At 35.4% G+C, this 16,260-nt stretch overlaps 1 protein-coding gene across 1 annotated transcript; it reads left to right on the top strand.

Moving 5' to 3' along the window:
* Positions 1 to 56: 56 nt before the first annotated feature.
* Positions 57 to 15,203, top strand: LOC149079649 (TIP41-like protein). The gene is made up of 8 exons (XM_089240256.1): positions 57 to 173; positions 2,864 to 3,045; positions 6,120 to 6,299; positions 6,774 to 6,873; positions 7,180 to 7,311; positions 9,674 to 9,769; positions 11,795 to 11,857; positions 13,303 to 15,203. Exons 2-8 carry the CDS (start codon positions 2,870 to 2,872, stop codon positions 13,393 to 13,395), a joined length of 840 nt encoding a protein of 279 aa, XP_089096382.1. The 5' UTR covers positions 57 to 173; positions 2,864 to 2,869; the 3' UTR covers positions 13,396 to 15,203.
* The last annotated feature ends 1,057 nt before the right edge of the window (positions 15,204 to 16,260 follow it).

Raw genomic sequence — 16,260 nt, 5'->3', positions numbered from 1 at the left:
TTAATAATTAATTTGAAAAAAAATAATTTTAAAATTATCATGAGGGGGTGGTATGTCCCTTATCTCCTGATCTACCTGTTTGAACTGGTTGTATATGATCTCGAATCGAAAGTTTATGAAAGTTCAACAAAAAGTGATTTTAGAGATATACAGATTTTTAAAACACAATTACGGTATTGCTTTTATTCAATATAACATTTAATTGACTAATATGATTGTATTTTGAATGGATATTTATAGCCGTTAAAAAAAAAGTCAAGTTTTTAAACAAGGGTTTTTCTTTTTTTTGTGTTGTTTAACCCCAGTTATGAAAAAGTGTATCATAGTTTCCCCTCAAAACCTTCGATTCGAGAGGTCTGAGCTCGAATCCCGGCTTGGGCATAGAAGCCCTTGAGTACATTCGTGATTGGTTAGAAAATCTGTCTAATTATAGCCATTGCGTTCATGAAATGATCAGCTGCAGAACAGCTTCGGTATAAGGGGCAGCTTGGCGATTTTCGGCGACTTTTTTTTTTTACGGCGCCAAACATGTCCAACGACCCCATCAAAAGTCGCCAAGGCCGTTAGACACATTACGGGCGCCGAAAAAAAAACTCGCCAGCATAGACAACAATCATGGGCGGAGATACGGAGGGGGGGGGGGCATTGCCCCCCCAGAGTCAAACGTGGAGTCGACTGATCTACTGTATATATGTATAGATGAATTGACATCATCGCGCCCCCCCAGCAATAATGACCTTTCCCCCCCAGACTTCCAAGTCAATCTCCGCCTATGACAACAATGTGAAAGATATCATGAAACACAAGTGAAATGGAAACATAAATAAGATCTGGGTTATAAATATGATTTCTGAGTCCGTTAATATGATATGAGGCTGTGGGATGCTCAAGCAAGCATAAAAATGCCAAAACCAATAAGCATAATTATAATAAAAATATCACTATCTAAGACTAAACATCAAAACAACAGAAGGTATCCACTCTTAAATAAACAACGGTCCTGCATGTTGTATAAATAAATATATTCTATGTATTATAAATTAAAACCCGGACTCTCTTTCTGGGAATCCAGATTCTTTTAAATAAAATAGCCTAAATAAGAAAAATAAATAAAAAGGATACAGGGGCATCCTGTATGTAGAAAAAGGGAATAAATATTGGAAAATATTAAAGGTACAACCTGAGAGATATCCAATAATTAATTCGAGCCACACACTTCATTAGATCATTTTCTCTTCCTTCTGTATACATAATCTCCCAACGGTTTTTCAAATCATTCAAAACGCCACGGCTATAAGGTGACGTCATTTAGAAGAAAAAATAGAGAGAGAAAGAATGGAAAAGGAGGAGACCCATGTGAAAATTTCAAAAGACTCGCTAGGAACAGGAAAAAACAACAACCAGCGCCACCTTTTTTAACAGAAAGAACATTCTAGAATAACGACAACCCAGCAGAACAAAGGCAACGCAGAATACAGTGCGTCAGCGCTGGCGACTTGTCGTCGGAAAAAAGTCACAAAGTTGGCGTGTCCCTTATACCGAAGCTGTTCCTGAGCTGCATTTTGCAAGTCACAAATAGAAACTGCTATGTCACTTGGCATCTGGTTATATCGGCGGGTGCTCGACGTAGTGGAGAGAATGGACCACTCTGTGATTTAGTAGCCTGTCGCAGGCCATCCTAGTTATTTGGTAATATGTCACAGGCCATGTGAGCGATTTGTTAACATGCCACACAGGCCATGAGTGATTTGAAACCTGTTGCAGACCTAGAGTGATTTGGAAATCTGTTTTGGGTATTCGAGTGATTAAGTAGTCTGTCTTAAGCAAGTGCAGATCTAAAGGAGTGTGATCGCCCCTCCCAAGAGCTGAATAATATGAGAGAAATTTGTCTGCCTCATAAAATACGGGATGATTCAATGCACAGTTGTTTCTCTGACACATCAGCCTGGATTCGCTTGCCTCTGCTTCATTTGCTGGAAATGTCTGTCTCCACTCCATTCACAGCTTTATGTCTGCCATATGGGTAGGGCTCACAGAGCTTGGGACTATTATCGGTTTTTTCTTTTTCACATGATAAACACAATTTGCCCCTCCTGACACATTATTTTGGATCTGAGCCTAGTCATGGGGGGGGGGGGGTCATAATAATAATTTGGAAACCTATTGATGACTACTAGGGTGAATTTGCAACCTGCTGTGGGCCACTCGAGTAAATTAGCAATCTGTTGCGAGCCATTCGAGTGGTTTGATAATTTTTTGTATGCCATTTGAGTGATCTGATAATTTTTTGATTTCTGATTTCTTTCAGTAAACTGGATTTTCTCTAAAAAACTAGCTGATCCTCCTTTCCAGTTAGGCAATGGATTTTTATGGAGGTTTTACTGTGATACAGTTGATTCTGCTTTTTTTTTTTGAAAAAAACCGGCATGAAAAAATGTAAGTGGGGAAATTGCTTTAAACTGGAAAAAGAATTATAGAAGAGTTGAGACAACGAAAATAAGTCACATTAAGAGGAAATATTATATGGGATCCACTGAACCATTAACATATAATAAAGCCATTAGCCATATAACATAAGTTTGATGTATGACGTCGCCTCCCCCCTCCTTAAATGTCAATTTCCAAAACTTGGGAACTGACTTATGAATGGTTTTTTACTCTGTGGATATCATTTTCTTAAAATCAGTTTTAATAAATTTTTCAGGAGGAGGGTGGGGTACATATTCACGTTTCTGCACAAACTTAGATAGCGAAATTAGTGATCTGATAAACTTAGAAAATGAAAATTTACACATTCATGTTTCTGGCATAAGCGAAGGTGGACAGTATTCTTTATATAAACTGTTTTTTTCTCTCCTTTCAGCACAAAATGTCAAATTTGGGTATAGATTATTCAGCTAAGCAGTCGTATCAGTTTAAGAAATGGAAGATTGTTGCTATGAAGAATCATATAATGCAGTCCCGTTGTAGTACTCCGTCAGTATGTGAAAGTATCAAAGATCAATCATCTGGAGATATAACAGAAGGTCTGTGTGATTTGTGCAGGTGGGTCTCTTATCTTTTTTTTTTTTCAAATCTTTTAATTAAGAAAGAAAATTCTCTTGTGGCCTGGAATTATTTCTGACATTTTTGAAATTTTCTCAAACACCACGAACACACAATTTGAAGCATTGCACTAATATGTATTACTGAAATACTGAACACAGTGATAAAGGTGATTCGTTCCATAATCATGTTTACGGAAGCTGAAACAAGATTTCCTATAGGTTTCTATGAAAAATTGTTTGATTTGTCCAAGGGTAAGTTTCTTTTAAAACACTGAGGAACGCTGTAAAAGATACAAAAACTGACTGACTGAAGGCTGAAATAAACAGCTTCAAAATTGTGTGAATGAGAATATACAGGAAAATGGGAGATATTGAAGATCTTTTTATTTTATGTTAATTTATGCACACACACAACCAAGTCGAGTTCATAGGTGCCCCCATCCATTTGTCATTTGGACATCTCATTTCGGTGTCTGATACGTGCAGATAGAAAAGATAAGCTCCCCCCAGAATGTCCAGACTGTTCAGTTTGCGCTGGAGTGGCATGGTGGTAAGATTCTTGTGTACCACCGTGAAGGTTGCTGTCACAGTCCTGGGTTTGAATCCGAGAAAAGATATGGTTAAGATGTTTTCCTTAACGAGCTTGAGGCAATCACTGATAGACAGCACCTTCATTTCCAACCCATCTTATTAATGGCAGTAAATTGCAATATAGCAATATGGCCAGAGTTGGTGTTTGGTGAAGTAGTAGACTGTTCAGTTTGATGCTCCGAGGCTTGCACTGAAAAAATGTGCTCTGAAAACATAAGCTCCCTTCTTTTAATGCATTTTCTATTAGCTGAATCTTTCATGTTGCATGAAATGGTTCAAAAAAATATAGAAAGACAAGTATAGGTACATCTGGGAAAACATTGTGTGGTTAATCAGACTCAAGACAGAGTAATTCTGATAATGATTGGCTCGAAAAATTCGGCTCACGCTGTGACTTTTTTTTTTGCACGTGTAATCCATATCAAAAATGTTTGAGGCAGAAAAATCGTGAAAAATTTTTGTTAACCAGGAAATTTTTTAGTTGAGGTATCACTGTTACATAATATAACTAATTATATTATTATATAATGTAACATAATTTTTTTTAACCATCTGTAATCATGTCAAAATTGTAATTGTTTTTATTATTGTATTGTCATGAATACCAATGCTTCCGATTTAGTGAAAGCCTTCAGATTTTATAGCCTTTTGAAGAAGCTCTACTGCAAATTAATAAACAGTGGGTTAAAATTTCTATGGGGAAAAAACGTTTGACATGACTAATATACGAGATAAAAAATATTCATAGTTACAGTCAGGCCCCTAGCCAGAAATTTTGTTTGGAAGGAGGAACCAAAGTAATAGAACAATAGATTTGGCCATCTTTTTCCCTTTTTTGGTCATTTTCTCATATTTCCCCTAAGTTCCCCCCTCCTTGCTGAGACCTTGGTCACATTTATAATTATCATATAACATAATTTATAAAGTTACTGAAAAATATGACAATGTCCTGGAAAGAAAGGTCATGTGACTTAGTTACTCTGAAATCCCCCAAAATAATTCTTATTTTTTCCTTTTTATGTGTATGACACGTTTTCTTCAGCAGCAAAATATTTTATCATGTGAGGAACCTCAAGTTTTTACAAGTCTTACAATTGGCACCCATGTAATATAGTTAAATCTTGTTAAAATGATACTGAAGATTCCAAAGAATCTATTTCGTGCAACTGAATTTCATGTCTTTTTGCTCGCGAGCGCTTGATCAATTTTTCAATTAAACACCTTGTGTAATTTATATTCAAGGATTAAAATCATCCTGATTCCATTTCTCCCATCTACTTCTTATTTGTCATAGGTCCTCGGCTGTACTTCTACTGCGATTTCAGGGCTCGAAATAAGTGGTTTCTAAACCCCCAAAAGAAGAAAATCACACTTTATTTCATTTATTATCCAACATCCCCAACCAAACCGTCATGTCTCTTCCATATAAACTTTCATTCGTATGTCAACTTGCCGTAAAGGTACTCTTCTTTTGGTGATGGGTAAAAAGGCAGTGTTCGTGTCTGCAAAATATGAATATATTTATGAGACCAAACACGTTTTGTGTAAAGCTGTATTTTTTTTGTTATGCAAGTCTGATTTATTTTTATATTTGTGGTCAAGTGTTGTGGGCTGTTGAAAATACCAATAATTAATCCTAGAGTAGAGAAAACTTACCTTTTGGGTGAGACTATACCAGGGAAACCAACTTCAGTACACCCAAAATAATAAGAGAACTACAGCTAGATGGGTTTCACAACCAACGAAGAAGATAAGTAACCAACCAAGACTTTAACTGCTTATCTATACATAGCCCAACATTGCTGGTTCTTTTACCATAAATTTGACTTTTCATCAGCCAAAATTATTCAAAAATGCTCTCTCACTGCTTGACCTGGACTTTTATGAATCGTTCCACATCTACAAAAACTTAAACCAACTGGTCAACGACTTAACTAGCACACCACTCTTCTCGAAAAATCCGGCAACAGTTTCTACAATTTTTTCCCCCCATCCCCATTACTATCACGGTCTTGTCTGTGATTATCTCCACCATTTTTCTTTCCTCCTCCTTTTCTCTTGTTGCTGATCATTCCATTTCGACCGTTTGTCATGAACAGTGAGTAACTCCCGCTATATGGAGTATTTTCTTTTTTGTTCCGAAATGCATTTAGCTGTAGTTCTTTTGGGGTCATTCAAGTATTACGTCAGCATCGGGGGGGGGGGGTTGGATTTGCTGACTTTTGATGACAGGGGGGGGGGGGGGGTTGAAGGTTGCTTACGTCATCAACCACCCTTTTTGAAGATATGAAATATTCTAAGCTGCTGACGAAATTTTGCTGATGTGGGGGGGGGGGTAAAAAATGGCTACAAATCTGCTTACGTAATACTTGAATGGCCCCTTTCTTATTTTGGGTCTACCGAAGTTGGCTTCCCTGGTATAAGTGAGATAGAGTGCTTGTACTGCAATACTTGTTACTGTAAATACTTTTTTCCCCATAGCTATCAACGGCAGCTGAGTCTTCCTCAGTTTCCAGACATGACATTCGCTAACAACTCTCTGAGAATCGAACATGCAGATGGTTTTGGTATTGATTTCAATTGTTTGGATGCTTTAAGATTGGTAGATAGCAAGAAGGATAACATGAAAGTGGCCATTGCCGAAGCATGGCAGGATGCAAGGTTGGCAATAATTTTTGTTGTTGTTTAATAACAATTTTACATTTCATCATGAGGAAAAATTTTCGAGGTTGTAAAACCAGGAAGCAAATCACATTTTAGAAAAAATAGGGACAAAATATTTGCAAACTTTTCTGATTTGGTTAATCTCGTATCTGCATGAGATTTTATTTTCTTTGTGGTTGATTTGCTGCAATTAACTCGAAGAATGAACCATTATTTCAAGAGAAAAATGGTATTTCAAGTAGATGAAAATTCTGATTCTGTTTCTAAATATTTACGAGGTGCATATATGGTTTAATAGTAGAGGAAAGTAGATGAAAATGCTCTGTATGTGATATCCTGCAATAACTTTACTAGAGCTAATACTGTATTTATATTGCCGAGCTTTGTTGCGTTCCTGTCATTGTGAATTATCAAACTGATTATGTAGTGGAATGGATATGTATATAATGTTGTATTCATGTACCACTGCAGGGCAAAGGATTCTCACTTGAAAAATATCACAAAACCTTTCGATTGGACTTTCACAACCGATTACAAAGGAACACTTATTGAGTGTGAGAAGTCGATCAAAGTAAGTGCCAGCAATATAGCTATTGTAAAAAACAAAACTTGCTGGAGAGAAACTTGTTTGTTCAGGGTTCTGCATTTAAATATGAATTTTGATTCCATTCCATTTCAGGCCAAATGATTTGTTCATGAATGGAATTCTGAAATTAGATTTCTGACGAGCAGATGTATTGAAAATTTTCTTGTTCGTGTCTCAATTTTCAAGTTATCATCTAATTCCCAATGAACAACTTGTGCAATCAGTTCTTCTTTCATGTGTTTTCTTTTGATGTTTCATTTTGATTATTACTTGTAATTTATTGTTTTGTAGGTTTCTGACACAAAAGAAAGAATTGATGTTGATAGATTAAAAGCCAAACCAGAGATCCTGTTTTATGAAGAAGTAATTCTCTTTGAAGACGAGCTGGCTGATAATGGTGTTGCACAGTGTTCAGTGAAAATAGTATGATTTCAGATTTTTTTCTCCCCATTTCCCCCCCCCCCCCCACTAGCACTGTTTACTGAAACTGATGGTATATTTTATGCACACATGTGCAGGGTGCGCCAATTTAAATCACTTGATTTTTTTTTTTAAAAAATCATTGATTTAAATCAAAAAATTTAAATTTTGTTTTTTCTCTACATAACTTCAATGATATTGAAGTAACCTGATTTGGTATGCATGTTACTGATATGTGGTAAAGTTTGTGATTAAAATAAATATAGAAGATCTTTGGGGTAAATATGGACTTGAACTTTATCCCTAGATACAGTGCAGAGAGAAAGAAAGCTGCTCTTCTAGATTTTGTGCATGGAAAAAATTGCAGAAAAATAAAGCTAGTTAAACTTAGCACTTAGCTAAACTGCACTAAATATTTTCAATGCATTACAACGTGGCACTACGGTTCCCTTGATTAAAAAAAAAAAAGATGAATTCTTTTTGCATAAAGCCTAGAATTCTATGCACTAATTTCTGATTCAAAATAATAATAGATGTTGTACCAACATAAATACCATTGGGCTTTTGACTTTTCGTATTAAGATTTTGTTTCTTGTTTTTTCTAATCAAACCTCACTAAATCTGTGAAAGCATAAAAATGTGTGAACATTACTCGTTATGACAAGTTCATTAACAAGTTGAAAACATATCCATTAATTGTGCAAGAAACAATCTTGTCAATAAAATTTGTTTTATTCATTGATGCCCTTTGGTTGTACATAGAGTGAATTGAGATACTTTCACCATATGTGTGATACTGAGTTGTCACCCCCCATTCACTTTAATATGTGGGGGGGGGGGCCTCATGTATAAAAACACTTTTCTCTATAAGAAAAATGTTAATCCATGAAGTTAATTTGGGCTCAATGAAATGACCTTTCATGTTACATAAACACAGATTTTTGGTGTTAGTATTTTTTGCTTGCAGTTTGTAGTTTATTCATTAACACTTACTTAAATTGAATTGATTAGAAGAAAAAAAGCAGTTAGGTGATATGAAAATGTCCATTCTTAATGATTAACAACATTTGTTTTAATTAGTAAACAGTCAGTTAATAACAGGGGTGGGAACTCTGTGCCAGTTGTGCTGCACTGCGCCAAAATTAAAATCTTGCGCCATCCTGCTCCGATAGGGTATTTTCGTATTTTTCTGCACCAAATAGCGAATTTTGCTTCAGTATGCCCGGAATTTCGGAAAGGACGTCAAAAATTTTTTGTTCCTGCTTGCCGCGAAACGATTCTTTCCGAAAAGAGCGTGTTTTATTCCACTGTACTTCAGCTATCCCCGTATTTAAACTATCGGACCATCATCGGCTTTCCATCGCGAAACCCCAATAATATCCATGATCGTGCAACTGAAAATGGTTTGCCCACGACTGCTCAAAGTCTTTCAGCTTTAAAGCGCAAATGGGAGTCAGTTTCCGTTTTCAAAAAAAAAATTTGCCACTGGAAGCAGCAGAAATTACTGTAGTCGATCGTCATTGCGTGAAATCTCGATGTTTCGTGAAAAAAAAAATTCCGCAAGTGAAAAGAGCATGTGCGCCGAATTATGATTGCTAATTTAGAAACTTTGCCAAATAACGAGCGTTAAATCGCCATTGTTGCCGAACAATGAGTGTTAAATCACAAAATAACGAATAAGATCGCCAATATCGCCAAATAACGAGTGAGATCGCCAATATTGCCAAATAACGAGTAAGATCGCCAATATTGCCAAATAACGAGTGCTGAATCGCCAACCACCGTGTTGATTCTTCCGAAATTCTCTCCCATTTTGCAACAATTTCTTTCTGAGTGTAAAAAAATTGAAAACTTGATATAGAAAATTTATATCTATAAAGACTAGAAAATCTTTAGCCCATTTGAAGGGCTGCTGTTCCAGACAGCAAATAGTGCTCTGAGTAAGCAAAAATCATCTTAAATAGACTGGTGCGAAAAATTTTATGACAGCTGCTCTTTTAAACAAGGTGTCAAAAGCCTGAAACACCAAAAACAAAAAACAAGTTGATGAAAAGATGTTTGATAACAAAAGACAGTGCAGTTGTTCTATTTTGCAAACGGGTGAGGGTTAACGAAAATATTGTTGTTAATTTCGCTGTTCCGAATCCTCAATTTGCTGCTCCAAAACTGCTCAGAATCCTGAATTTTGCTGCTCCAAAGCTGCTCCGAAATTGACTTTGTCACTCCCCACCCCTATAATAATCAAAAAATCAGATTTTTTCATACCATGCACATGTGGCTACATATTAGTTTATTATTAGATGGCTCAAGAGAGATGAACTCCTGAACAATGCCACCTACTTAATGTTTTTTTCTTTATTCATAGAGAGTGATGCCAGATCTATTTTTTGTCTTACTTCGATATTTTCTTCGTGTGGATAATTTGTATGTTAGGATTTGTGATACTCGTCTTTTCCACGAAGTAAGTTAAAATATTATAGTATGTTTTTATATAAAATTCTAGCATATGTGCATTATACAGAAAGATGTGTGCCACCTTAGATGTAGTGTATCAACACTTCCCTCCCCCATACATTTTTTAACCATGTAGCTATGTTTTGCATATATATATAACAGATGGAAATTTAATCATGATCAAGTTGGCGTCAGTTATGTAAAGAAACATGTTTTTATCGCTTTAGTTATTGATAGAAAAAGCGGATGATTAGTTGATATGCCAAGCTCAAATTTTCTTTAGGCACTATAAAAGGGAAAGAGTGTTGCAAAATGTGATGTTATATCCCAGGTCTTTGACTGACTTTATAACCAAGGCTTTTTCCAGTATTAGTTTTCTAGTTAATCTGTTAGAATACAATTACTTATTAAGGTAACCAAGGTGTCTTGTTATAATCATATACATGTATTTTTATAACCATATAGTGCAACCGTGGACAGACCTACAATAATGTGACAGTGTTATAGTATTGCTGTTATAAAGATTGATTTGTCCACTCAAAATACAATTTGAGGGTTAGCTGTGTAGGAAGTGTTCTAAAATTTCAAAATTTCACTCACCCAAGCCTCAAAGCAGTATATGACAAAAGTTTCGATGCGTCACAGAACAATGGGTGCTGCGGCTTAAAAATCTCAATAAGAATATTAAAATAACTCTTTTGTATATAAAACACTATTATAAGAATGAATTTTCACCATAGAAAATTTTCAGTTAGCTGATGGCTCATTGCAGAAAATGCAAAACAAGCTGCTTTGGGGCCCTTTTTTTGATTTTTTTTGAATCCTCTATTTTATAAGTAAATTAGTCTCATGAGTGTGTGTGTGTGTGTGTGATGCCTTTTTCTCATTGAAGACTTGAAGGGGAACTTTTGGCAATTTTGAAATTGAGGCCTAAATTTATAAATATATACAGGGTACATAACAAACAGGGAGTATACCATTTTACTTGTGAACCATTGATCGTAGAGGTATACCTCCAATAAGAGAAAGTTTACAAATAAGGTGTTTTCCAAGGGGGTTTTATAGTTATAAAAATAAAAAAATTAACTTTTTATATAGCCCTGTGTGGCCCAAAACCCAGTTAGAAAGTTGTTGCTCCAGTTCTTTGAATGCCAACAAAAACAATTCATGTTTCCAACAGCTATATTCACTGAGAGATTCAGATTCAAACAACTGAGGGAATTTGAGACAGAGCGGTGTTAAATGCGGAAAAACCATTTACTTGTATTTAACGCCATTCTCAGGGCCGCAACTAGATTCTTATTCAGCCGGGGCAGGAACGCATTTTGGCTTCCCCGCGCAATGTAGAAGAAGCAGTTAAAGGGTGCATTCAGCGTCCCCTTCCATCCAGTGCCCGGACACAATACCCATCTTCTCCTCCCTAGTTGTGGCCCTGGCTGTTCTGTCCCAAATCTCCTCCGTTTTTCAAATTTGAATATCTTTGTGAATATTGCACTTAGAAACATGGAATTTTTTTTGTTAGCACCAGGAGAGACAAGGCAACAACTTTCTATTTGGAAGTTAGAGCACGGGGGACCTTATAAAAATTTAGATTTTCTTATTTTTTTACGCACTGTATTTTCACCTTCAAAACTGGCACAGGGTAATTTTTGAATGCCTGTTGAGCATTTTTTAAACTGCGATCATACCTCTACTACAGACGGTTGATGAGATTATGGCCGTGCTAGCACTTACAGGACACTCTGTGTATATATAGCTCTTGTATATTACTCTATGCATTTATCTTTGACGTAAAGGGAATGAAATTTTTTGCCGCATAGTTAAACAACATGATATAGTAATATATCAGGATTCCAGATTTTGTCACCTGATTTTGTATTTGCTTCAGAGGATTCGCTTACCTACTTAACAGATTTTGGATCTTGACTTACATTTCAATTTTAATTACATAGTACAATGCTCAGTATTGCTGGAATCTGTAGAATTTTCTAACCTTTCCCCCCCCCCCCACAACTTTTTTTTTTTCGTATAGGTCGGAAAAAATTATATTCTCAGGGAGTATGCGAGAAGAGAAAGCAAAGTTTGGGATGTGAAAGTATGAAATTTTTTGTTCCTATGAAATGTATCAATATTTTTAATTACCATATATGCTATGCAATTGCTATAATTGGCATTTTTAAAATGTTGGTAGGCATTTCTGTGCCTCAGACCCATACTATCGTATGTCCAGTAGTTCTCGTAGTTCTCATTCCTGTAGTATTGTATTTTAGCTAAAATAATTTTTAAATGAAGTAGCCAAAATCAGACTGGTGTGCCCCAATGTACTTTTTGAGGAATTAACACAATAATGAGATAAATTATTTTCTTTTCAAGCTATAAAATCACTGAAATGGGCATACGTTAATATGGTTGAACCTTGAGTATCATATACTATAGAAATAATAAGATATAATATGCAAGGTAGTAAAGAAAGCCCAGTGGCAGTATTTTACTGTCGAATTGTTGATCTTAGAGCAGGACTATGAAGTTTTTGGCAGTTTAAACATGTTCCAATTTTAGTATATGTACTGCCGAAGCGAGTACAAATACGCAGAGGAATGTGGACGAGGTGCATGCGTGGTTCAGTAGTACTACTGAACCACTCATGCACCTCGTCTACATTACTACTCGTCTACATTACTACTACTCGTCTACATTACTACTACTCGTCTACATTACTACTCGTCTACACTACTACTCGCTTGAACTACTACTCGTCTACACTACACCTCGTTTAAACTACTACTTAGTATTTTAAACATGTGTATTCGAAAGTGTCTGTGGTAACGAGGTAACCTTGACCAGGTCTCGTATCATCATTCACTAATTCTGATCCCTTGCAAAAATGCTTGCCCCAGTCCTCACACAAGTCACTGACAGTGCATGTTTCCCTACACTGTCTTCATTTGCTGATACATTTCACGAATTTAAACTTCTGCCATTTAAAATGAATAACATCATGTTACTCTTTACTCGCAAACATTTCGCAGATGTAGATAAAAAAAACAACCAATTTCCTGTGCGGACAATACTGTGAGCTGACCAACAGCACATATCACGTGCTTCCGAGTAACTACCTAGGGCAACTCCATTTCCTATGATCATATATTATCCCTATAATAGGGTTACCTTCACTCTACACATAAATGTCACCTCACTCATACCAAAAAAAGTGGTTAAAACTATAACCAATGTTGTTTAATTTTTATTTGATTTACCCTTATACAAACGATTTATCATAGTGATATTATTTGGATAGCTGCTAAACAAAAGATTACAAATAATTACAAACAAGATTTGTAAAAATATCGTTAGAGAGAGATTTCATTATTTTTTAACGAGTAAGAGATGTGAATCATTTTAAGTTTCATTTTATTGAAATCGTTTGCTTCACATTGAGCAAAATTTTCTGTCGTGTGATTTTTTTTTTTCAGTGTCTTTTGCTTTTTGTTTTTTTTTTCTTTTTGCTTGAAATATTATGATTTTTGAAATTTTTCATAGGTTCCGGCACCCATGTTTTGCAATCCATCTGAACTATGGAATCATTTGCCAACTGCTGAGATTTCTTACCAGAAGTTGGAATTTCCAGATTAATACTTATCTCATATGCTTTTAATTTGTACATGTTCCTAATACATGTTGAGCGTGTATATAAGTGTTCTTTTTTCCCCCCTTTTTACCTACTGTTTGTTAATCCCTGACATCTTTGTAAAAAATCACTGTATCTATCAAATGTGTGGCTATCAGTAAAAACTTTCAAGACTTTTACAAAATTATATTTATTTAGTAACATCTCTGTGTTTTCACAGCTGAGTATAAATTTTAATCGAAAGCATTTCAGGTGTAATGATGTACATATCAGGTGATATTTCGGTCACTATACACACACACACACACACAGACGTTTTCATACATTTATCATCAAAGAAAAGAATGGTTTCTCTTTTTTCTTTTGTCCGTCTTTGTGTTTTTTTTTTGCTGTTTCTATTAATCATATTCTAGTATAGTTGATCTCTGGTTTCATGGTGCAAGGGTCCATGGACTCATCCATCGCTAGATCCGAGTTTGTAAAACATAATTTTATAAATATCCATCCTATGAAGTTATATTTTGAATGTGCTGATTTTTTTTTGATTTAAATCAATTGGATTTTAATTTGTCTATTCAGTTTGTAAAAGTCTATCGGTGATTAGAAGAAAAAAACTAATTATATTGTTATGCGCTCTCTCTTATTCAAAAGTTGGTTTCACTTTGATTCGCTCATCTGTCATTTTCTATGTAAACAATTTGGCAGTCTACACTAAATCACTTATGCCCATTACCTATGTGACATATTACAATTGTTTCTGCCACATTCTTTAGAAAACTCATGTTTTTTTTGTCACATTATTGTCATAAGCGCTTACTTATCAATGGAATTTTTTAACACGTTTCTTAACTTTATTTTTTTTGCTGAAATTTAATAACTGCTTACCATTGATTAAATTAAATTTTATGTACATGTTATGGTAAATGTGATAAATCTGGTGATCATGCATAATTGCTGGCTATTATGCATAATCACTGACTGTTCAGTTAAGTTTGATAAATTTATCATTACCATTATGTATGAATCCTCCAGCTCACATAGGTACATATGATAAATTGTCAATGAATTATTCAAACTTACTGGACGTCTTGTTCAAACTTCAGTCTAGGATGATGGATGTTGATTACATTTAAAAATATTGATAAGTGTGAAGATACCTAATATTACAAGACTGATAATAATTTATAAGTTTTCATCCTTGTAATGTGTATTTTCATTTAATGTATTTATTGTGGCAAAATATGTATAGTGTACTCCCATCATGGATATTAAGTGACGTTTCTACATGATTTCTTCGATATTTATCATACTTACCATGTTTGGAAATTAGGTATAATCGCCTGCAAAAGTGAAGAATGTAGGAAAATGTATAAAACTTACCGGAACGATTGGTAATTATGAATAATCACAGAATTATCACCTAGCACCTTACAGTAAAATAACATTCATATAAATACCAAGGTAAATACAAATTACTTTTGATAATATAAAAAGCTTGTACACAATGCAGTCCATATTTACTACAAACAGCCGGAGCTACATTACTGTACAGCCAAAATGTAAGTGTTGTAAAGTAATAAACTTTTTATTATATTATTAGAAAGTGATAAACCTGTTATTCAATATTTTGTTTCGAATGGCTGCAATTTTTATTTAGTTAAACCTTAATCGATAATTTTATAATGAATTAACAATTATTAACTTTTCATTTCATTAATAAAAATTAATTATCAATGGTTGACAAAATAATGAATGCCGTTGTTAATATTTCATAAAAACAAACTAATTTGGTTAAAATAAAAATTTACTAATGAATAACAAACGTTCCTAGCACTTATTTATGCAGTTAATATTAATTTATAAACCAATTTCATCAATTATGGGGCGCGGTAGCCCGGTCGATAAGATACTCGCCTAAAGTACCAGAGGATGTTTAGAGGTATCACGAGTTCGATACCCGGTTCGTCCTTGTCAGAAAACTTTCCTGACGCAGGGGTACAACAAAAAAAAAAAAAAAAAAAAAACCGGCGACATGACCGCAGCAAAAAATTGCTACCGCAGGGAGTCCCCCATCGAGGGGTTAGCGCACCAACCTCTCGATGAGTATAAAAAACAAGCTTGCCGTTCGGAATCGGCAATAAATTGTAGGTCCCGGTCTAATTAGCCCTCGTGTGCAGAAAATGACCGTGGTGCGACAAAAATGATCAAATGATCAAATTCATCAATTATTACTTTAAACCAGTGTTTCCCAAAGTGGGAAATATCGCCCCCTGGTGGGCGATGGAATGGTCCAGGGGGGCGATAGATGCTACGGATATAGCATAGGATCCTATGGGTTTGCTTGAGTTGGGGGGCGATGAGAGAAAAAAGTTTCCGAAGAAGGGGGCGATGGAACAAAAAGGTTTGGGAAACTGCTTTTAACCAGTGTTTCCCAAAGTGGGCAATATCGCCCCCTGGTGGGCGATGGAACAAAAAGGTTTGGGAAACTATGCTTTAAACCAGTGTTTCCCAAAGTGGGCAATATCGCCCCCTGGTGGGCGATGGAATGATCCAAGGGGGCGATAGAACCTACTGATTTAACATTTGATCCTATGTGTTTACTTGAGTTGAGGGGCGATGAGAGGAAAAAATTTCTGATGAAGGGGGCGATGGAACAAAAAGTTTGGAAGACTATGCTTTAAACCATCAAATGCTAGTTCGCCGATGCTGCTATCTAGTGATGAAAATTTGAACTCAATGGCTGTAAGCCAGTTTGATTTGATTTGGAGATTTGACGCCCGTACAGCCATCTACCGATGAAATAGTGAACTTCACGAGTTTCTGAATATAAAAGTGAATAGATGGCGGCATGCATTTTAGTTATAACCACT

Source organism: Pholcus phalangioides, unplaced genomic scaffold (genome assembly GCF_987345545.1).
Source record: "Pholcus phalangioides strain wild (caught in Gottingen) unplaced genomic scaffold, Ppha-v1.0 ptg000012l_1, whole genome shotgun sequence".
Classification (NCBI taxonomy): Eukaryota; Metazoa; Arthropoda; class Arachnida; order Araneae; family Pholcidae; genus Pholcus; species Pholcus phalangioides.
The sequence above is the reverse complement of the archived record's forward strand: the minus strand, read 5'-3'. Positions and strand labels throughout refer to the sequence as shown.